The sequence below is a fragment of the Terrapene carolina genome, unplaced genomic scaffold (assembly GCF_002925995.2).
Source record: "Terrapene carolina triunguis isolate 2854851 unplaced genomic scaffold, T_m_triunguis-2.0 Scaffold131, whole genome shotgun sequence".
NCBI classification, from domain to species: Eukaryota; Metazoa; Chordata; order Testudines; family Emydidae; genus Terrapene; species Terrapene triunguis.
The window spans coordinates 20648249-20672351 of NW_020664482.1; the positions used below are offsets into that span (position 1 = coordinate 20648249).

Genomic DNA, 24103 nt, shown 5'->3' on the forward strand with positions numbered 1-24103 from the left:
TACCCTGGCGAGCCGCGTGCCAAACGTTGCCGACCCCTGCTGTATTCCAACTGTGCAGTATTTTATTAATTCTAAATAAAAGTGGGAAAAGAAATTTATAGATAGTTCTTAATATTTCTTACCTTATGATATAGTCTGTTATTTTCCCATTCTAGCAACTTCTGAATTGATCTTCTAGTCTAGGAAAGAAAATCAACATTATATTAGAAATGGCTCAGCTATCAACCTCATTCCCAAAGGTCTTAAAGTTATATTTGCAGCTCTCAAGCATCACATGTAAAGTGGTAATGTATGTTTTAGGAAAGGATAACTAAGCAAAGGAAGAATTTCACCTTGGAGAAGTCTTGCCTTCCCAAATCCACTTGTCTCAAGCATAGATTATAGGGGTGGGAGAGTAGGGGCGTCTTATCAGAATTATAGATTATGATTTCTCTCTAGACTCAGAAGCTCCATCATTCCCACTACCTTTCTCAGCTGTACAATTTTGGAGTCATCTTGGACTCAGCATTTTTGGGTGCTCAAGTAGCTAAGTCAGCAAAACTCCATCTTCCATCTGTTACTGGTCAAAAGATTACAACCATCTGACCTGGTCACAGTGATCCACATAACTGTGACCTCTGGGCTCCAGTATTGCAACTCATATCTAGGAATGAAACTACATATGCTGAAAAAATCTCCAGCTGCTTAGTGACATAGGACTCTGAAGGTATCATCCTGGTGCTCTGCTCTGGCTTCCGAGTACACCGAGTCCAATTCAAGGTCTATGGCATGATATTCAAAATCCTCTAAGGGACTGGCCACATGTACCTAACAGATCACCGGTCTTGCAACCAGTTCAGACATGCCATGATGGTTATGTTCCACCAGGGCAAGGGAACTCTTAACACATTGTGAGAATCACAAGTACAGGAAACAGAACATACATAGGAGCTGGATCTACAATATGGAACTAAAAAAAATAAGTGACCTTCAAAACAGCCACTTGGAGGGCTAAATGGAAAATTCATTTCTTAAACTAATCAAACTATTTCACCAATAAGGTGAAAAGGAAAAAGAGACAGAGATCCATAGATTTCAAGGCCACAAAGGTTGTGATCTAGTCTGACCCCTGCATAACACAAACCATAGAATTTCCCCCAGTAATTCCTGTGTCAAACCCAATAACTGTGGTTGGGCTAGAGCATTTCTTTTAGAAAGACATCCAATCTTGATTTTAAGAAGGAGAGAACCCACCATTTCCCTTGATAAGTTTTTCTAATTGTTTAACTACTCTCATTTTTAAAATTTGCATTTATTTCCAATTTGAGTTGGTCTAGCTTCAAACTCCAGCCACTGGATCTTGTTATGCCTTTATCAGATTAGAGAACCTTTCACTATCAGACATCTTATGTGGGTATTTGTAGACAGTGATCAGGTCACTTAACCCTGTCTTCAATAAACTAAATAGATTAATCTATAATCCTTCACTGTAAAGCGTGTTTTCCTGTCCTCAAATAATTTTTATAGCTCTTATCTGAATTCTCTCCACTTTTTCAACATTTTTTTAAGTGTTTACACCTGAATGGAAACAATATTCCAGTTATGGTCTGATCAGTGCAATATTATCTCCCTACTCCTATTCTATATACACCTGTTTATACCTTTGAGGATTACATTAACCCTTTTGGCTCCAGCATTGGACTGGGAGCTAGTGTTCATTTGGATGTTTGTCCTAAATCCTTTTCAGAGTTACTGCTTTCCAGGAGGAAGCCTTCACCCCTCGCACCTCATCCAGATCACTCTGTAAAAGTGATACAAGTGTTATTTCTATTTTAAATGCTTGGGAAGCATTCAGAAACATTGATGAACACTGTATAGGATTAGACAAGGGCTATGTCTACACTACAGAGCATATGCTGGCATTAGGGTGACCAGATGTCCTGATTCTATAGGGACAGTCCCGTTATTTGGGGCTTTTTCTTATATAGGCTCCTATTACCCCCACCCCACATCCCGATTTTTCACACTTGATATCTGGTCATCCTAGCTGGCATAGCCCCCCAGCATACTATGTATGGTAACAGAAGGAGCTATTCTGCTGGTGTAGGAATGCCACGTTAGCTATGCTGACAGAAACACTCTTATGTAAGCATAGCTGGGCCTACACTAGGTTTTTTTTGTTAGCATAGCTATGTTGCAAGGGTGTGTAGTTTTTTTGATGCCCCTGACTGACATAGCTATGACAGTATATGTTTTCAGTGTAGACCAAGCCTAGGTTAGAGTGCTTGGAGATCCTTTCTGGGGACCAGTGAAGGAGGGAAACTGAGGCAGGTGCAGCTGTCGTGCTGTGTCCTGCCATGGAAGGGCACTTAAGGAGGAGCCAACTGTATGACAGCAGCCCAGTGGGTTAAAGCACTATGCTTTTCAACCTTGAGATCAACCCCTATGAGGTCAAACATTAAATGCAATGTCTCCTTGTACACCCCAGCAAAGGTTTGTCCTCTATTACAAAAACCACATATTTTGGTTCTCTCTATTTAAGAAAAGCCCCAAAATCATAATATAAGGGATGCTGCAGGGCAGAACTAGTGTGATCTGGAAGAGGGGCAAAGGAAAATGCCTGCCTGCATTCTGCTTCACTCCAAGCAGTTCTATTATTGTTACTTTCATAAGCAAATTGAAGGAGCTGCCAGACCACTTCTCTCTGCATGTGGTGCAACCTGTAGACCTTTTTTGGGTGGAGTTTAGTGCACTTTCCTTTTCACAGTTAGCTCACTAGAGATAGAAACAAAACTAGACAATGGGAGAAATGGCCCAAGCTTTCGACCGTCTAGAACATTAGCTTCAATTCACAATGATAAATCCTGATATGAAACTAGAAAAGTAACAAATGGATGAAGAAGGAGTATACTGTTTCTTCCTTTAATAAACTGTACAACGTACACAGGTTTAAAAAGAGATTTCAGTCTATTTAGGATGTTCTTTGGCTCAATAACTGCTACTCCGGCACAACTCATTGTTATTAACATAATTCAACATTGTTTACTTTATATAGATAAATATAATTTTCTGTTACTATTAAAGATTAACAGCTAGCAGACATATCTCACCAGTTAAAGGGAGACTTATGATGGCAACTGGGGATACAGAAAGAAGTTTCAGAATAAAGAAAGGCATCATTACTTAAAGGCTATTAAACATTAGCAGCAGTTGTCAATTTTTGGTCACAATGCAACTTTGAAATGTGCACTTACTCTTTTATTAAGACAGATAACAGGCCACAGGCTGCAACCCAGGGTGCAGCAGCAGCAAAGACAACCACAAAGCAGCCATTTTACATTGACAGGGAGATTCTTCTTTAAACACGCATTCACACGGCTGATACTAGTCTTAAATTCTTCTGGAGCAACCTACAACAGAAATGGCAAACTTTAACTGGAAGCCTTGCAGATGTGCTTTCTTGTTCACTGGTTCCATGGATTACAACATAAGTGACAGAGGTACAGTTATTAGGTGTGAAACAAAGCTACACCTCTACCCCGATATAACGCGACCCGCTATAACACAAATTCGGATATAACGTGGTAAAGCAGCGCTCCGGGAGTGGGGCGGGGCTGCATGCTCCATCGGATCAAAGCAAGTTCAATATAACGCGGTTTCACCTATAACGCGGTAAGATTTTTTGGCTCCCGAGGACAGCTTTATATCGGGGTAGAGGTGTATATAAACCCTCCAAAAACATTGCTAGTACAGCTAGTGTGAAAGTTCACCTTCCTAAATCAAGTCCATTTATCCTGTTTGCTTGAATTTTTTTTTTAAATGTAAAAATGATAATTGCAGTAAGTTAGAAGAGTTTCTTCCCACGTTCTCTTGCAACTGTTAATAAATCAATTGTGTTGATAACACAACCATCCCCTGTAAAACTATATTAGGAACAGAGCCAAGCAACACACAAATTGGTGATGTTGACAAAAAAATTGGATGAAAAAGACATTTTGGTTTTCATGGAAACAAAAAGGTAACTTTGTATGTAAAAAGGTGACATTTCACACACAAAACAAGTGTTCATCACTGTGTCTAATTTCTCCCTATCACAAGCTTGTAACCTGCATGTGAAGTTGCCCTCTCTTTGGAGCGAAAAGCTGTGCTTGCCAATAGAAATGAAAATATTTCTTCCAGGAACAAATTACTGATTGGTACCATCCCACATCTCTAATTATGGTATCCTGCTGAGGAGGCGTAACCAAGAAGGGAACAGGTGGGTTATAACAACTATGCTTTATATAGGAGTATAAAACATGCCAAGGATCAGCAGCGTGCGGAACAGTGATGTGAAGGTTTGAAGCATTACATGTATTCCTTCCTATTTCAACTAATTTTGTTGCTTGCTATGGTGTATAAGTCATACAATGAAGAGTGGCTGGTTCTTGAAGAGTGGCTGATTCTGAGATAAGTAAAAGTTACAAACATTGGCCAAGATTTTCCAGAGTGACTGGTGGTTCTGGATGCCTCAATCAGTGGGTGCTTAACTTGAAAGACTTTAAAGGGGCCTGATTTTCAGAGAGTGGACGCTCAGTGTTTTCTGAAAGTTAGGGCTCTTTAAAGTCTAAGCGACACACTCACTAACCAAGGCACCCCAAAATCACTAATCATTCTGGAAAGCCTTGGCCAAGGTCTTCATGACTGAAAGTTTACTAAGACAGTGATATACAGTGAAGTAAATTTACCCCCTTTCACTTACAGAAACCCCCACCCCAATTTATAAAATATCCACTGCAAGTGTCACAAAGCAAGACTCATGATTATTTTAGTTACAAAGCAGTGGAAGCACAAGAGTGTCTCCACCTTTTAAAGTCTCAATTAATAGCCAAAACAAGATTTGAATAAAGCAAATTTGTAAGGACAGACAACCCTAGATTCTGTAACCCTACGGTTTGGTGGGACATTATCTGAGACTGCAAAGTATCTTTTTCAAGAGAAAACAATTTAAAGCAGCAAGACAAATTATAATGATTTTGATATTCCACCTGATAAATTTTAGTACGTTTTACTTTCTTTTCTCAAAACAACAAACTTATTTTTAAAGGACTATTGTTTGGGGGGAGAGGAGTGAACAAGAGGATGTTTACCAAAGTAACTTATGTACTGCCTCTGTAGATTCACGTTGCAAGACTGTATGCATGAGCTTCCCCAATGGCTGCATGCCCCTATTCCAGCATTTTAAACCCAAGGGTACAAAGGCCCACACGCATCCAACTGTTTCTCAGTTCCTTTTTTAACTACAGCTGAAACTTCAAAAGCAAACCTAGCCAGTTCTGAGGATTTCTTAAGAGGTTTTGTCCTGTCCAAGAAATAATCAACAGCCCTCTCAACAACCAAGGTGTACAGCAAAGATCAACACAGAAGATCTCATGACTTCAAAATACACTGACAAAAATATGATATCAACAAAAGTGATCGTAAAAAGTCAACAATTTGGTATATAATATTAAGATTATTAATCAGCTGTGTGAAAATTAGTACAAGGAAGTTATGCCATTAAAGGCTGCCTTTCTTAAGATCTCTTGGCAAATGGCATAGCCTTCAGGAAGGAACCTTTATTAAAAGACCACAAGCAGGAGCAGAGCTAATGGAACTGAGAATATCTGGTGAGCCCAACCAGAATCACCTGGCCCTTTTAGCTAAATATTCCTGATAACTTTTAGTAAAAAGATACATATGTGCATTCTCTTCTCCAATGTGACACAACATTTGAAACCAAGCTGTGATCATGAATATCCTGGAATAATATGTTGGCTACACTGTACTCTGATTCCAGGTAAAGCAATTACTTCCAGGTGACATTTGGCAGAGAAGGAATTTGCTAAACTCTCTGAAAACTCCATGCATTGATTTGACCATATGCTACTTAACTGCTAGGATGTTCTTCATTACTGCCAAAATGCAAGTTGAAGTCAGTACGCGTATGGATGCACTAGCATCACAAATGCACTGCTTGTTGATACAACACAGAAGACTGATTACTCTGCCTGTTCAAATAAACTGTGTATTGACAGGTGTTATCTATGTGAATATCCATCGTCTTCGCTCTGATCAGAGGAATAAAAGCATGAAGCCCTCAGCCCTAACCAGTTACTGTTTAATGTAAGTTCCTGAGTTCTTATCATTGACAACACCTGTTAGAAGTCCACAACTCTTCTTACAGGAGGCAAACTAGTACCTTCCAAGAACTCAGAAAAGTTCTTAAGTGTCAGAACCTGAGTGGCACTAAGACCAAATTTCCCCATTTTCACTCAACTTCAGCATTGGGCAGAGAACAAGTGATCTTTAGAAAATTAATCATGCCCTAATAAGATGACTCTTAGAAGCCAAATGTCTAATATGGAAACAACTTCAGGCTCTGCTGACAAAGGTTGGCGACCACAATTGCTGGACACAAGCCACTTTGTAGCTTGCAATTTCACTGACTCAGATAATCTCCCCCATTGAATCTGAGGTGCTTCCTATGCTTGTTTTATGGGAGCATGAGTCCTGGCAATCTTTTCAATTTAAAGTAGGACTTATACGGCTCACAGATGTATTGAGACTTGCCACTAGCACCAATTTTGTTAAGTCTCAATTTTCACATGAGATATTAATATATCCTGTAGTGGTTTACTATGAGAAGGACTGGGGATCAGGATTTGGCCTGAACTCAAACTGAAAAGCATATATCCATTCAAGAACTCCAGGACCCAGCAACCTAGAAAGATACCTGATATTCTGCAATGCCTGTGAACATCTTAAAAATTAAAATGGGTTCTAGACCTTCCAGTGAAACAGCAGTTTTGCCAGAAGTGCAGAAGAAGCTGATGGACCAAGATGGATGACTGTTTCTGCAGTGACTAAAAACATCTCCTGAACCCTTCGGTGATGTGATGAAGAACTATGCTGGACCCAGAAACCTCTTTAAAAAATAAAAAAGCAGCTTCTGTTGCTTCCCAGCCTCAGTGTTCTAACTATTAATCTGATTGCAGAATTATAAAGCCAGCCATGATGTGGACTACAGTGGTCATAACCAGGGACGTAGTTGCAGGGTCTGACATGTCATTGTAGACCGGGGGTGGCCAACCTGAGCCTGAGAAGGAGCCAGAATTTTTTTGCCAAAAAGCCACAGTAATGCGTCAGCACCCCCCTCATCAGCTCCCTCCCCCCCCCCCGCTCCCAGGGCCTCCCACCCACTGTCAGCCCCGCCGATCAGTGCTTCCCCCTCCCTCCCCGCACCTCCCGATCAGCTGTTTCGTGGCATGCAGGAGGCTCTGGGGGGAAGGGGGGAGGAGCGAGGGCACGGCAGGTTCGGGAGGGGGCGGGAAGAGGTGGAGTGGGGGCAGGGCCTGTGGCAGAGCAGTGAGCACCCCCAGCACATTGGAAAGTTGGCACCTGTAGCTCCAGCCCCGGAGTCGATGCCTATACAAGGAGCCGCATATTAACTCCTGAAGAGCCGCATGTGGCTCCGGAGCCACAGGTTGGCCACCCCTGTTGTAGACCATCAACGAGTAAATTTTGCAAATTTCTGAACTACTCCAGTGAAGGAGATCTTTCATAACTAGACCCAATCTTCAGCAAAGTCTCTCCCAGACCAAGAAGACCAATGCACATTACTGGATATCTGTTTTCCCCTATGCTTTCTGCTATTTTTAGAAGCTGAAACGTGGATTTGGGGAATGCCTCAAACTCTTAAACTACCTGGATGTTCTACTCATAGGCAAATCATCTTTTTGCATCCAGGTTCAGACCCTGAAGAGCCTTCCAAAATCCAATGACTAGATCCTTCTCCAACAGATACGAGGACTTCATGGGCAAAGACCCAGAAGAAACTTCTAGCATCATGCAACAATTCTGAGAGATCTCTTGCAGGAGTGCTCTTAAGTGCCTGAGTCCCCATGGCTTCCTCCTTGTCAGGGTATGGAGTCCTGAACTACAATCTCTTTTTTGACCTGCAAAGGAAATCTAAACAGAATCCACACAAAATCTATGAACTTAGTACTAGATAAATACTTTATGAACTAAAATACTCAATGAAGTCCAGTCCCAATGCAAGCAGAGGATAGGGTTCTGTCCACTTAGGCCAATGGAAAGAGGTAATGATGTATAATTGCGGGTGTGGAGGAGATTACACCCTTGATTTTAGAATGCTGTGACAGAGGCATACAAATACTCCCACAAAAGCTGCTTTGAAATGAGTCCGACTGCTGAATGGCAGGACCTGTGATCTCATAATGGGATCTGTGGGGGCAAAGTCATGGAGAATATAACATGAACATATTATTTTAACAGGAACTTTGCTGAACACACACGTACTCCACATGTGCTCTTAAATCTGATACTGAATAAGGTAAAAAGTCTTTTGAAATATATCTGGTTATGACTTAGAGATTAGAATTTTTACATTTTATATATGAAACTCCAAAAAAGGATAACAATTTGCAACACTGGTCATAGTAATTGATTAATCTGTTTTGATATTTAAAAAGGAAGCTTTTATTTTTTCCAGAGTATTGACTATCAAAACATTTTCCTATTAGTAGTTTTAATATGATGAGATTTAATTCTATAGATATTCTTTTAATGGCAACCACTGGAACAGCTGAGTAAATTCTAGAATAATTACAATCAAAGACAACTGATATTATTGTCAATTTACTTTAACAGAAATCATTGCTACCATAGCAAGAACTTTTCAGAAGTGTACAGTAAATGGATTGTTATATGAGGTTACAAATCTTTGTTTCGCATTAAGGCAAAAATCCCATCTCCTGCAGCAATACCATCCATCCTGATTGGCGAGAAAGGATTACTGGGTTTATTTCCTGGCCACTAGCAACTCTCAGAGAAACCCTCAAGAATTAGGCTTTACACCAGAGGTGGGCAAACTATGGCCCGCAGGCCACATCCGGCCGGCGGGACCCTCCTGCCCGGCCCCTGAGCTCCTGGCCCAGGAGGCTGGCTCCCAGCCCCTCCCTTGCTGTTCCCCCTCCCCCGCAGCCTCAGCTCGCTGCGCCGCCAGTGCAATGCTCTCGGCGGCGGGGCTCTTGCAGAGCCACGGCCTGTCCTGGTGCTCTGGGAGGCACAGCTGTAGCGCTGCCAGCCACCGATGCTCCAGGCAGCGCGGTAAGGGAGCAGGGGGGGTTGGATAGAGGGCAGGGGAGTTTGGGGTGGTGGTCAGGGGGCGGGGGTGTGGATAGGGGCGGGGCGGTCAGAGGGCGGGGAACAGGGGGATTGAATGGGGGCAGAGGTCCGGGGGGGGGCAGTCAGGAAGGAGAGGAGGGGTTGGATGGGGGGCGGGGGGCAGTCATGGGTTCTGGGGGCAGTCGGGACAGGGAGAAGGGGTGCTTGGATGGGGCAGGGGGTCCAGGGGGGCAGTCAGGAATGAGAGGAGGGGTTGGATTGGGTGGCGGGTCAGGGGTTCCGGGGGCAGTCAGGGGGCGAGAAGCGGGGTGGGGGGGGGGGGGAGTGTGGGAGGGGGGGTGGAGGCAGGGCCATGCCTGGCTGTTTGGGGAGGCACAGCCTCCCCTAACCAGCCCTCCATACAATTTCAGAAACCCGATGTGGCCCTCAGGCCAAAAAGTTTGCCCGCCCCTGCTTTACACAGAGCATGAGCAATCCCTACCCAACCTCAACCAAATCTTGCTATATTCCATCCCGCAATTTCTGTACATCAGAAATGCATCAGTTTCACTGCCACCTTTGTTCTTCCACATCTGCAGAGGAGGGGGCAGGAAATATTGAAGATAGGATCCCGCTACCTCCTAAGAGCTAAGAGCATAGAAAAGACTGCAGGAGTGGGTGCCAAAAAAACCACAACAGCTGTTTCCTGACCATTTGGATCACTGATCATTAAAATCAGTGGTCATTTGGGTTTGCACATAAGCCAGGCTTGCTGCCAGTTAACAAAAGAACATTAATCAGGGTGGTACTTTTTGGTAGCATGAATGAATAACTATGCAGTGAATATTTTAGAAGAGTATTTACTTTTTGGGGCTAAGGAAACAAGCTTGCATTCTCTGACAAATGGGCAAGTTAAAATACAGTGTATACTTTATAATTTTTTAAAAAACAAATTATTCAATTCTTTTCATGAGCACAAATGGAACAATTCCAATTGATAGTGACTGAAATATCAAAATTTAAAATACTTTTTTTGCACCAGATCTTTCACTGGAATAAAGGAAATTTGTTTATCATCACAGCTATTTGTGGATGGGTTTATGTTAACTTTAAAATTAAGGAACATGGCACACAAAATAATCAACCAAGGGAAATGGGGAAAGCCCAGGAATCTCCCCCCCCCTGGGATTTTTTAAAAAGAAAAATGGAAAAAGAGTAATATATAGTGTAAGAAAAAAATCCTACAGTAGTAGGAGGGTGGAGTAGAAGATTTAATAGGTTTTCTCCCCATCTTTAACTTTTGTGAAAAATGGATATAATTCCATAACACTTCATCTATACTCTTAATGCAAATTTTATATTAAAACAAACAAACCTTGGTAGACTGCTGCATAGCCCACTAACATACAATTTTTGCAATTACAGATGGTGGATGCTTATTCTCCAGCCATGTTGGGGTTGAGTGCATTAATGAGTCTGTGGTGTTTAATTTCAGTTAATTTCCTTAAAAGTTATCTCTTAAATTATGGTTCTGTTCTGAAGTGTGACTCTACACAAATGGCACCTTTTCATTCAAGAGAAGTTAAGCATTTGTGTTTTCAGAGTCATATATGTTTACTTTAAGTGACAAAAATAAATGACTACTTTTTGCTCCTGCTAGCACTGCGTTGCCAACTTTGCTAAAGGAGTTGGAACTGGATTCTAGTCTCTCTTTTACATCATTCACAGCTTTGCGCACCAAGTTTCAACAAGTTACATCATCTGGCACAAACTTACTGAAGGCAATGGAGTTACATAGATGTCTCTAGTATGCAAGTCTTTTTACCACAGTTTTAGAAATCAAGCAATGATAAATAGGTCTGTGAATCAGAGATACTTTTCTCCATTAGAAACTTAAGTTTTGGTATTTGATACCAAGGTGATTCACCTTGGGGTAGACAGAAATAATATAATTCTGTTCATGTCAGTTTACAATTAATTTACAGCTCAGCAACCTTTGTCTCAAATTAAAGAACAAATGCTTTTCAACAGATAAAAACTGAGTTTTAAATCCATCTATTTTATAAGCATTCATACCATATTCATTTGTACATATAGGCACTGTAGGTGTTTATTTAAAAAGTTACTGCACATTTGGTATCAAATTCTTTTGTAATCCGATAAAGATGTAGCATTTTTCACATCAAGAAATTAATAATGTACTGTATTTTTTTATGAAATACATAATATTGTGCCAATTTACCAATACAGTGCCTTCCAGAACACAAATTCTAGTGGACCATATCCATTTTGTTGCCACATTGAATCTGTAGCTTTCCTTCATTTGATTCTGAAGCTTTGAGAGATTAATTTAAAAGTGTTGTATTGGAAAGATTTTAGTTAATTGTCAATACATAATTCACAGCATGCTTAAACTCTGTATTTGAATAATTTTGGAAAAATTGCTTGGAGGGTTTCTGTCTGGATCTTGAAAAGAAAGATAAGTACGCTGCTTCTGGCTGTGCAGTCCACATTGTAAAGAGAGATTAGTTCCTTTTAGGCCTTTAAAAAAAACATAAAAGAGGGGGGATCGTAATATTTTACAACAGGATGCAAGAGAATCTGCAAACAGAGGAAGAGAGCAAGCAAAGCCCAGCAGGCCTGATCTGCCTCCTTCAATCATCATGATCACAAACGCTATCCATCACATGTCGTGTTGGATCACAATACTAAGGGTACATTTTATGGCTTACACTTCCCTGCATTGCACACTAATCTCTGTATAAGACCCCTTATTGTTTTAAGATCAGGGCAGGAAGCTCCACTTTCTTCTTTAAGGTTCACTGGCTCTGTCATTTTCTTGTCACCTGGAGCAGTGTGCTGTTGTGCCATATATCATGAATAGTACTTTTCCAGTTTGGTTTAGCCTTTGTGATAATGAAGGAATCTCCTCTTTCCTAAACCTAGAGGACTATAAGTTATTTTGCATACAAGATTACAGACAAGTCTTAGTTTAAATAGCATTTTAAACAAACTATTTAAAATGGATCCAACATACCTATAAAATATACATATAGAATTTGGCCACCAAAACCCATCAAGCTAGATTTAAAATAATGAAGTTATACAATCTGTATTTTAGATATTAGACCCTACCTCTTGTTCATCTCTTAAAAACTGTAAAGAATCAAAAACATGCAACATCAGCAGTTTGAAGACCCAGTTCTACCTAGGTAGATGTGTTAAGGTTAGTATCAATTTATCTTGAAAGTTGAGAAGCTGACTAGATTAGTAGGCCCAATTTTTGACCCACCTGAAACTTTCCCCCTATATATCTGTTTTCAGAGCCCATATAACCTCCACTACACATGTGCCCATTCCCCCAAAAAAGAGAGCAATGTTTCAGTGTGCTTTTCAGTTACCATTTTATGTTTGCTTATTTTCTCTGCATCTTAGCACTCAAGAATTCTATAATGAATAACCAGTACCTGTAAACAATGGGGGAATATTTCAGTTAAGAAACAGATTAGCGTTGTAATAACAAGAATACCTAGCACTTCAGTAGTATTTGTCTATCGATCTCAAAAGCACTTCAAAGTTTAAGTATTACTATCCTCATGTTACAGAGGGGGAAACTGAGACTTACACAGGTTAAGCAAATTTCCCAGAGTCACAACGTGAGCCAGTATCATAATTCCAAAATGTTAATATTTTTTGGGAGACAGTTACCTAGACAGCATCTTTTTAAAAATTAGACTTTTAGTGTTATTTTAAGGATTTACCTTTGGGTTTTCCTCCAGTAATATTTATTATAAAAGAAAACACAGCCCACATCTAATGGCTTAACTAATGCATCCAAGCTGCTGGACTGGATAATATGAACTCACAGATCTATTAAATTGTTATGCCTGTGTTCTGAATAAAATATTACTTTGTTTTATTGCATTGTGCATTATTCTTAACAAAGAATCTTATACATCTTAACAATAGAATGGTTGACTAAAGAAGGGACTATGCTATGTATAACATGGACTTTCAGAGCGCAATCATTCCAATGCTTTTTACGTTACATTTATTTTAAAAAAATAAATGTAACAACTGATTGCAAAATTCACCCTTGTGAACTTTGGGTGCCACTGAAAATACATTTATACTGAAATTAAACAGACATGTTTTGGTTTTTTTTAAAATAGATCAACAAATGGCCAGGACCAGCATGTTTGCTTCTTGCATTCACCTGAGCACAAGATTCTTCTTCCTCAAAACCAAAGATGATAGTAACTGGCAGTTAGCAAGAGAAATTATTTGCTTTTTATTAGGGCTGTCGATTAATTGCAGTAAACTCACGTGATTAACTCAAAAAAATTAATCGTGATTAATCGCACTGTTAAACAATAGAATACCAATTGAAATTTATTAAATATTTTTGGATGTTTTTCTACATTTTCGAATATATTGATTTCAATTACAACACAGGATAAAGTGTATAGTTCTCACTTTATATTATTTTTTATTACAAATATTTGCACTGTAAAAATGATAAACAAAAGAAATCATATTTTTCAATTCACCTCATAGAAGTACTGTAGTGCAATCTGTTTATCGTGAAAGTGCAACTTACAAATATAGATTTTTTTTGTTACATAATTGCATTAAAAAACAAAACAATGTAAAACTTTAGCGCTTACAAGTCCACTCTGTCCTACTTCTTGTTCAGACAATCACTAAGAGAAATAAGTTTGTTTACATTTATGGGAGATAATGCTGTCCGCTTCTTATTTACAATGTTACCTGAAAGTGAGAACAGGCATTCGCATGGCACTTTTGTAGCTGGCATTGCAGGCTATTTACATGCCAGATATGCTAAACATTCATATGCTTCTTCACGCTCCCGCTACCATTCCAGAGGCCATGCTTCCATGCTGATGACACTCGTTAAAAAAATAATGCATTAAATAAATTTATGTCTAAACTCCTTTGGGAAGAATGGTATGTCTCCTGTTCTGTTTTACCTGCATTCTGCCATATATTTCACGTTATAGCAGTCTCAAATGATGACCTAGCACATGTTGTTCATTTTAAGAACACTTTCACTGCAGATTTGACAAAATACCAATGTGAAATTTCTAAAGATAGCTACAGCACTCGACCCAAGTTTAAGAACCTGAAGTGCCTTTCAAAATCTGAGAGAGTATGGAGCATGCTTTCAGAAGTCTTAAAAGCGCAACATTCTGATGCGGAAACTACAGAACCCGAACAACCAAAAAGGAAAATCAACCTTCTGCTGGGGGCATCTGACTCAGATGATGAAAATGAACATGCGTTGGTCCACACTGCTTTGGATCATTATCTAGCAGAATCCGTCATCAGCATGGATGCATGTCCTCTGGAATAGTAGTTGAAGCATGAAAGGACATATGAATCTTTAGCATATCTGGCACGTAAATATCTTGTGACACTGGCTATAACAGTGCCATATGAATGCCCGTTCTCACTTTCAGATGACGTTGTAAACAAGAAGTGGGCAGCATTATCTTCTGAAAATGTAAACAAACTTGTTTGTCTGAGCAATTTGCTGAACACAAAGTAGGACTGAATGGACTTTCTAGGCTCTGAAGTTTTACATTGTTTTATTTTTGAATGCAGCTTTTTTTTGTACATAATTCTACATTTGTAAGTTAAACTTTCATGTAAAGAGATTGCACTACAGTACTTGTATTACGTGAATGAAAAAATACTATTTCTTTTGTTTTTTACAATGCAAATATTTGTAATCAAAAATAAATATAAAGTGAGCACTGTACACTTTGTATTCTGTGTTGTAATTGAAATCAATATATTTGAAAATGTAGAAAACATCCAAAATATTTAAATAAATGGTATTCTATTATTGTTTAACAGTGCGATTAATCGCATGATTAATTGCGATTAATTTTTTTAATCACTTGACAGCCCTACTTTTTCTCACACAGGAGACTATTTGTTTATTTCAAGATTTCTATAATTGAGAACAGCTCCTCAAATTGGTATGGGAAAAAGGTAAAAAACACAGATTCTGATTTCTGAAAACAAAAAATATACAGTAGAACCTCAGAGTTACAAACACCAGTTATGAACTGACCAGTCAACCACACACCTAAACCGGAAGTACGCAATCAGGCAGCAGCAGAGACCCCACCCCACCCCCCAAAAAAGGCAAATACAGTACTGTGTTAAATGTAAAAAAACCTAAATACTATTAAAAAAATAAAGGGAAAGTTTAATTTTGTTTTGATAAGGTAAGGAAACTTTCTGTGCTTGTTTCATTTAAATTAAGATGGTTAAAAAGCAGCATTTTTTTCCTGCATAGTAAAATTTCAAAGTCAATGTTCAGTTGTAAACTTTTGAAAGAACAACCATGTTTTTTTCAGAGATACAAACATTTCAGAGTTACGAACAATCTCCATTCCCGGGGTGTTCGTAATTTTGAGGTTCTACTGTATCCTGCACCCAGTTATATCAGATATGATTTTTTATTTACACCATTATATGAAAGCCCTCAACAAGTAAGAATGAAAGGGGGATATAAGAAGCCAGTCAACTTCTATTTTTTCCCTCTGAACCTAAAGAGAAAAGTCAGTTGACCTGTAATGAAAATTTTTGCTATCGAACCTGGAGAATGCTCATAAACCAGTTAACGCTGAAAACACCATTAAGAGGAAAATGAGAGAGACACTGACGTTTCCATTAAAGTTTTATTTAAGCTAGCATTTGTTAATTTCAATATTGAATTATGCTTTAACAATTATTCATGAAATTTTCCGTACTGGTAGCTTCATTTATAGAAAAATATGCTTATTTGAAACATCTGTTGAATTTTCACATTTTTTTCAAATCGAGTTTAGTTTGTTGCTTTACATCAAGGAATTATTTCTGAACGTTTAACTTAAGGCCCAGGAGAATACACCAACATGTAACATGGCAAAAACCCATTTAGTGATACTGGGTCTGATTCAAAACCCAATGAAGTCAATGAGATCCTTTCCCTATTCTGGGATTAGGCCCAGATTTACCAGGTTGCCTTCTGACACCTTGAAAATCCAAATGGCAACCTGCCTTTTCACCATTTAATTCAACTGCTGTCAAATAATTTGTAGGACAGAGATGCAGTATTTTCATAATCATCATGTTCCAGGAGGCGAAACAGGTGGATTTGTCAGAACCAGACAGAGGATGCCATCCAAATGCATGTATGTACAATGTTAATATGACTCAATAGTGAGTGCAAAGGCAGTAGGAGACCTTAGCTACACACTTTGTCATTAGGGAGAGTAACAAGAGCTGAACCTTCCGCCCCCCGATTCTGAAAGGGAATAGTACAGTATGGGGTGAAACAAAGGGAAAAGTTAGAGTAATGTAACTTAATTTAAAGACATGAGAAAAGTGAAAAGTCAGAACAAGCAGCACAAATCTGAAATAGAGGTAATGTATGAACAAGGAAAGGTTTTAAAGCAAGAACCAAGATCTGGTCACAACATTTCATTAATAGATGACTATCAATTTTAAAAGGGGATTTCTGCTAACCTCTGTCAGTCAAGATACAGAATACTATGAAAAGTGGGAGGATTTCCTCCAAAAACGTGGTGAGCCGACTATACTTTTTCTTCTGCAAAATATCATTTTTACAAATGACCAAATAACTATAGATGTGCTTAGCAAAGCGATCAAACATTTTTTCATTTACAGGCTTACACTGGAGGCCAGTCTATGGAGAAATGGAATTCCACCCCCCCACCCCCAAAAAGTGTTAAAGTGAATTCAGTGATTGAGAGAGAAACCAGATTGAAAGGCACTGAAGTCCTTTATTTAATCCATACAACTGGTAGCACAGGCTTCTGGATCCATAAACCCAGGGTGTGCCACTGTCATGTTTTGAAGAGACTGCCTATAGAGAGGAGTGAAGCTACTGTAGGTGAGGTCAGACCCCCTTGGTCCTTCTTTGCTCAGACTGACAATGACTGCAACTGTGGTGAGTAGTTTTTATGACGTGGACATATGCACTAGGAACTGGGCAGCGACTGCCAAATTGGTTCATGTAGGACAGAGTGGCAGACAGTAACAACGTCCTGTCACTACTGACCTGGAAGGGATTTGACTTAGACTTATTCTACCTGAATTCAAGAATAATGCTTCTAGACATTTGTAATGCACAAACTATTGGATGAAATGTCTTTTGAATTTAAAATTTCAATACAAACTCAGACTTACCTTTCCTGTCAGGACAGAGGGAAATTCTGTGTCAAATTTGTTGCTCAAGCCAAACCTTGAAGACAAAAGAGACAAACAAAATATATTCCATCCAACTTATTTTATGTTTCCCCTTTTAAAATATAAGTTATACAACACTTGATTTGGTGTTTAAGAAAAAAAAAGAATGAAAGTAGAATGTTTTCCCATATTTTTGTTTGTACTATTAACATATTATGCAAGTTTTCATAAATTTAAAGTGTTTTTACAACTAAAATGCTTTTACAGAAAAAAAATTGTGACTAGAAGTGTAGCTTGTTGCCTTCTTGAAGCAAGTAATTTTTAAACAGATGGCCAGGCAAAGAATTCTCAGAAAATAGCAGTAACCCAAATTTAAATCTGAGATTCTTCAAAAAATACTATTAATATTAGACTCCAATTCCAATTTGAAGAGGTCCAATTAATCGTTTTATACAAGTTATTAGTTTGTGCTTGTTCATGTCACAAATTCACATACAGCAGATATATCTAGCAATAAATAATAAACTAGTTTGTCTTCCCTAAACAAAACCTGTAGCCTAATATTAAGAACAGTTATAGTAAGTTGAAGCAAATTCACACATGCAATACCTATGAAAATTCATGCATACCATAGATTTTAAGAAAGATGAATTTTAAGCAAAATAAATTTTACATTCATCAACAATAGTGGCTGGATTTCTATTAGCAAAGTAGTGATGTAAAGTTTACACATTGCTCAGCAATAGGCAGTGAAACCTAAAGGGAGCCAGGTATCTTGCAGAACTTTGTAGCTCTGCAAGGAACTGGAGATAGGAGTAGCTCCTGATCCTACACAAACTGAAAATTTTAATCAGTTTAGTAAGTAAACTAGTTTGTAGATTGCCAGGTTCATGCTTAAACATGTCACTTGGTGAGGTGTAAGCTGCTTTCTTTTTACAAGTATAAAGTTAAGAAGTTAAATAGGTTCAGAGGCTAATCCTGCCACTCAGCAAGCACCCTGTGGCTTTGTTATGATTGCTGGGTCCCTGAGATACTTCACTTCCCTCTCCTATGAAGCTCTATCCTTCACAGTTCTACAGCAGTGGTTCCCAAACTGGGGTTTGTGAACCCCTGGGGGTTCACAAAATGTTACAGGGGGTTCTTGGGAAAAAATTCCTTAATGGCGGACAGCCCAGGGCCAGAAGCCCAGAGCCCTTGGACTTCCAAGAGCTAAGCAGATCAAAGCAAGCATATCTATTACACTGAGGAGATTTAAACTTCAAGACTCCTTATAAGAAATAGAAAGGGAGGTGGATATTTTTTGCTGTTTTTAAAATTAAATAGGCAGCTAGTATTGTTTTTAAAATTATTATGAAGAACAAATTGTTTGCCTGGACTGCTCAAGACCTGAATGCTTGTGTAGGAGGAACTCTTTGAATTGGCTTCTTAAATACCTTCATGCTGTTTCACATCTGATACTCCTTGATGAAACATAGGAGCCTTGTCTTATAACAGGCTTATTCAAAGTGATACAAGCTATGAAAATGAGATCTTGGAAGAATGTTGCTGTTTTCATAATGTAATAAAAATACTGTAATGATAAATAATAAATAGTGTGTAATAAGCATGTCATAAAAACAAATTTTATATTTCCAAGATCACTGCTTTTATAATTTATACTCAGGTAAAGGAGAAAATCCCTGGAAATATTCATTTTTAGGAGGGGGTTCACGAGACTTGACATTTTAGTGAAAGGGGTTCACAGGTTGTTAAAGTTTGGGAACCACTGTTCTACAGGGTACTGCGATATACATGGCCTCACTGAGCTACAAACTTTTATACTTGAAGAAACAAAGCTGTTTGCTGTGCACTGAGTTTAGTGCTTCACTACAAACCCTGCTAAATTATCTTACCTGGTTACTTCCAACCTTTCCTTTTAATCATAATATTCCTTTGATGTATTTTGTACAGTTATATTTCTTGTAGCAATCTTTGTTAATTTTTTTGGGGGGAGGGGGAGAATATGCATAACAAGCCTCCAAAAACAAAGATTAAGATAAATCACAAGTTCTCTCCCCTCAAAGTTACATCAGTCATCTATGCAAATGCCAATATTGCTGACCACCACACATGTCCACTACCATTCTGCATACCATAACACCACAGACACTCAAACTTGACAATTTAACACAGTGATACTCAGAGTGCAGCCTGCGAGCTGCAAGTGGCTCTTTAATGTGTCTCTTGTGGCTCTTTGCAGTACATGTTATTAAAACACTGTGTGATTTAATTATTAACCAATCTAAGTTAACAACCAGTCAGGATGTTTTTACTATGTTATTAACCAATTAAGTTAGGCTGTGAGAATTATTTATATAATCAATTCACATTACTGTGACTCTTGGGTAATGCTGATCACTAATTTGGCTCCTGAACCACTCAGGTCTTAGTATCACTGATTCAGCACATGAAATCAGCAGTGTAGATTAGTGCATAATTAACTCTAAACAAAAGTGAAGCATAAAGAAAACTGGTGCAGTCATAGAAAAACTATATAACTAAGCCCATTACATTTGTCAACAGTACTAGTGAATTCTTATAAAGCATTCCAATAGCTAATTTAATAGTCAGAGCCATGATGCTAGTAGTCTATTAAAAGCAGTACCTGCATAAAATGTGCAATAAAAAAAAAAAATCAGATATACATAAATGTATACCTGAGGTGGCACCTCAAATGCACACCTGATGCTATGCTTAAATAAAACTAGGTGGTCATTTAGTTTCATTTAAGGTTTGTCAATTAAGACACTCAAATGCACACTTAAATTCTAGAAGTCAGCTGGCTAGGCAGCTGAAGTGTTGTGTTGTTACTCCATAAATCTGCTCAATGGTCCAATTTTTACAGAAGTGCTTTTGTCCTTTTCGACTTTCTTCCTCAAGTATTTGCACTCTTATTTCTTATGTAGTATAAACATTAGCGTATCACTTCTCATTAAGTGTATTAATAGTTCTTACATACAGCAATAGCAACCCAAGACTACAGTTTGTAAGAGACAAATTTCAGAATCATGGTGCTAAAGAAATAATATAAATCTAGTAGCGGAAAGCAGAAGTACTAAAAGTCAAAGCAGAAATTTCTCATTAATATTTATAAAGAGTTAATTTCTATTAATCTTCACTGTAAACACTAATTCTTAAATTAAACTCGTGTTTGTTTTGGATTACCTTTAAGCATTTAGGCAAACACAAAGGTTACTAAACTTTATCTTGTTTCCACTTTCTCCCAATGTATTTTGACACGCCAGAATTCATTTTCAGTTTGTCTTCTTATTTAATACTACATAACAAACTACAAGAGTAATACGCTAGTCTTTATTTAACCTTAAGGGAAAAAAATTAGGTATTCAAATATATAACAACTAGCAACTAAAAAAGTCTGTTCTTGAGCATCTACTATGGGATTTCCCAACTATTAGCAATGATGGGATCTAAATCAGTTTACAAAATCTGAGCAATAAAATAAGACAATATAATTGTATTTAGATACCCCATTTTGAAAATTGAGACACTTGATAAAATTCTGAGGTACTCACTGATTTATGCCCCTTTAAAATTCCTTCAGCACAAACAACCCCACCAATGGGGAAAAATAGATTAGTACTTTTCAATTACATTTGGTAAGAATGATAAGTGCTTTTCTAAAAGAGCACCGTATATTTTACTGAGTGGACTTTGAAGGCATAATTGTAGCATACCTTCAATCACCATTACTGTATCAGTCCCAAAAACATTCCCTCCAATTTCAAATAAAAATTGTAATGTATAACACATCCAAGAAAGCTCAACTGAGAAACTGTATCTTGTTTACAACCAGATTCTCTTAATCATTTTTACAGATGAGATGTCAGACCTTATCTACGTTGGGAATAAAACTATGCTAAATTACAAGTATGTTTAGTCAGCAGTTGCTTGCAGGGTTCTAGCATACTTTTACTACTGTGTGCCTAGAGGTTCCCTCTAAGAACCATGCTTCATGTTCTACAATGCAATTCTCAGATAATCAAAATCCCTACTCACAGCAGCCAGGAAAGCCATTCAACAAGCCTAGTAGCAACAATAATTTCTGAGCCCTGAATTCAGATCCATAGATTCCAAGGCCAGAAGGGACCATTGTGTTCATCTAGTCTGACCTCCTCTATAATACAGGCCATAGAACTTCCCCAAATGAAATTCCTAGAGCAGATCTTTTAGAAAAACATCCAATCTTGATTTAAAAATTGTCAGTGATGGAGAATCCACCATGACCCTTGGCAAATTGTTCCAATGGTTAATTACTCTAAGTGTCAAAAATGTATGCCTTATTTCAAGTCTGAATTTGACTAGCTTCAACTTCCAGTCATTGGATTATGTACCTTTCTCTGATAGTTTGAAGTCTATTATTAATAATTTGTTTCCTGTTTAGATACTTACAAACTGTAATCTATTCACCCCCTAATATTATCTCTGTTAAGTAGTTTGCACTCTCTGAGTCCACCACTAGAAGGCAAGCTTTCTATGACATATGTCTGAGTTATAACATAGAATCACAGAAATGTCAGGCTGGAAGGGACCTCAAAAAGTCATCCAGCCCAGCCCCTTGCCCTAAGCAGGGCCAAGTAAACCTAGACCATCCCTCACATGTTTGTCCAACCTGTTCTTAAAAACTTCCAATGACAGGGATTCATAATGTCCCTTGGCAGCCTATTCCAGAGCTTAAATACACTTATAGTTAGAAAGTTCTTCCTCATATCTACCCTAAATCTCCCTTGCTGCAGATTAAGCACATTACTTCTTGTCCTACCTTCAGTGGAGGTGGAGAACAACTGATCACTGTCTCTTCATAACAGTCCTTAACATATTTGAATACTGTTATCAGGTCTCCCCTTAGTCTTCTTTTTTCAAGACTAATCAAGCACAGTTTTTTAAATCTTTCCTCAATAGGTCAGGTTTTCTAAATCTTTTATCCAGTTTGTTGCGGTGCTCTGGACTCTCTCCAATTTGTCCACATCTTCCTTAATGTGTGGCACCCAGAACTTGACACAGTACTTCAGCTGAGGCCTCACCAGTGACAAGAAGATGGGACAATTACCTCCTGTGTCTTAAATATGAAACTCCTGTTAATACACCCCAGAATAATATTAGTCTTCTGTGCAACTGCATCTCATTGACTCATATTCAATTTGTGAAATACTATAACCCCAAATGCTTTTCAACAGTACCACCACCTAGCCAGTTATTCCCCATTTTATAGTTGTGCATTTGATTTATCCTTCCTAAGTGAAGTACTTGGCATTTGTCTTTATTGAATTTCTTCTTGATTTCAGACAAACTCTCTAATTTGTCAAGGTCATTTTGAATTCTAATCCTATCCTCCAAAGTGCCTGCAACCCCTCCCAGCTTGGTGCCATTCACAAATTTTACAGGCAGACTCACCACTCCATTATCCAAGTCATCAATGAAAATATTACCCCAGACTGAACCCTACAGGCCCCAATAGATACACCCTCCCAGTTTGACAGCAAGCCACTGATATTTTATAACTGCTTTCTGAGTATGGTCTTTCAACTAAGTGTGTACTCACCTTATAGTAACTGCATCTAGACCACATTTCCCTAATTTGCTTATGAGAATGTTGTGTGGGACTACATCAAAAGCCTTACATGGGGATTCAAAAAGTGAAACTGTAGCATAGATAGGCTTGGCAGAATTTGATTATTTTTTAAATAATTTTACAGATAATAGTGTTTATTTGTAAGCATTTTTTCAATTTTTATCGATTTAAATCTTCACAGTTGTACAAAGTTATCACATCAAAATATAAGTAAATATCCTTAAATCAAATCCTGCCACGGATTCAATGTGCGACCTCAGATAAGTTTCCACCTCAGTTTCTCCATCTGTAAAATGGGGAGAATTCTATTAATCTTGCTGACAGATGTGGAGATACATTCATGAATATTTGTGATGCACTCAGATTCTATAGCGATGAGTGCTCCAGTAAAGGCCATGAAGGAATAGCATTTCCACTAGAATATCAGCTGAAGAACATGATGTCTAGCCCTTAAAATGAACAGGCAAAAGGTTAGCAGAAGAATCAGCACAAATAGCAAAAAACTTGATTAAAAAAAGGCCTTGGTGGAATCCGGGGATCCATATTTAGTAGTGTAGCATATTGCATGCCACCTTAAAGTGCTTTACTAGGATCACCATGAGCATAAAACCTTCGCACCAATATCTAACAAGTTTCTTGAGCCTATTAACCCTGAATTAATTACATTCAAGGAATCTGGACCAGAAGGTTAGATGGGAATAAGAACAATTATCTTCTGCCCCATTGCAAGTGGTAGATAATGCCAAGATTCCAAAATGGCAGGCAACCTGCCAAGATATGTTATACCATTTGTACCAGGATCATACATCATAACCATCCATGAGGGTCAGTTCTAAAGGAAGAACAGAAGATATCTAAATAAAACCCAAGGAGTACAATGGGTCTCTGTGTCTCCATATGTTTTTCACTGACTAGGTGAGAGCCTCTATTACAGAGGTCGGCAACGTTCGGCACACGGCTCGCCAGGGTAAGCACCCTGGCGGGCCGGGCCAGTTTTATTTACCTGCTGATGCGGCAGGTTCGGTCGATCGCAGCCCCCACTGGCCGCGGTTCGCTGTCCCGGGCCAATGGGGGTGGCGAGAAGCCGCGGCCAGCACATCGCTCGCCCGCACCGCTTCTCGC

General features: G+C 38.6%; 1 protein-coding gene across 1 annotated transcript in view; it reads right to left on the reverse strand.

Moving 5' to 3' along the window:
- CHIC1 (cysteine rich hydrophobic domain 1) overlaps window positions 1-24103 on the reverse strand; it is a 32155-nt gene that overhangs the window by 5187 nt on the left and 2865 nt on the right. Inside the window, exons 2-4 of the mRNA XM_026652989.2 lie at window positions 17353-17407; window positions 3234-3389; window positions 123-179 (exon numbers count right to left, since the gene is read on the reverse strand). Of these exons, the coding sequence (XP_026508774.1) occupies window positions 123-179; window positions 3234-3389; window positions 17353-17407 (268 nt within the window). The remainder of the gene's footprint in view (window positions 1-122; window positions 180-3233; window positions 3390-17352; window positions 17408-24103) is intronic.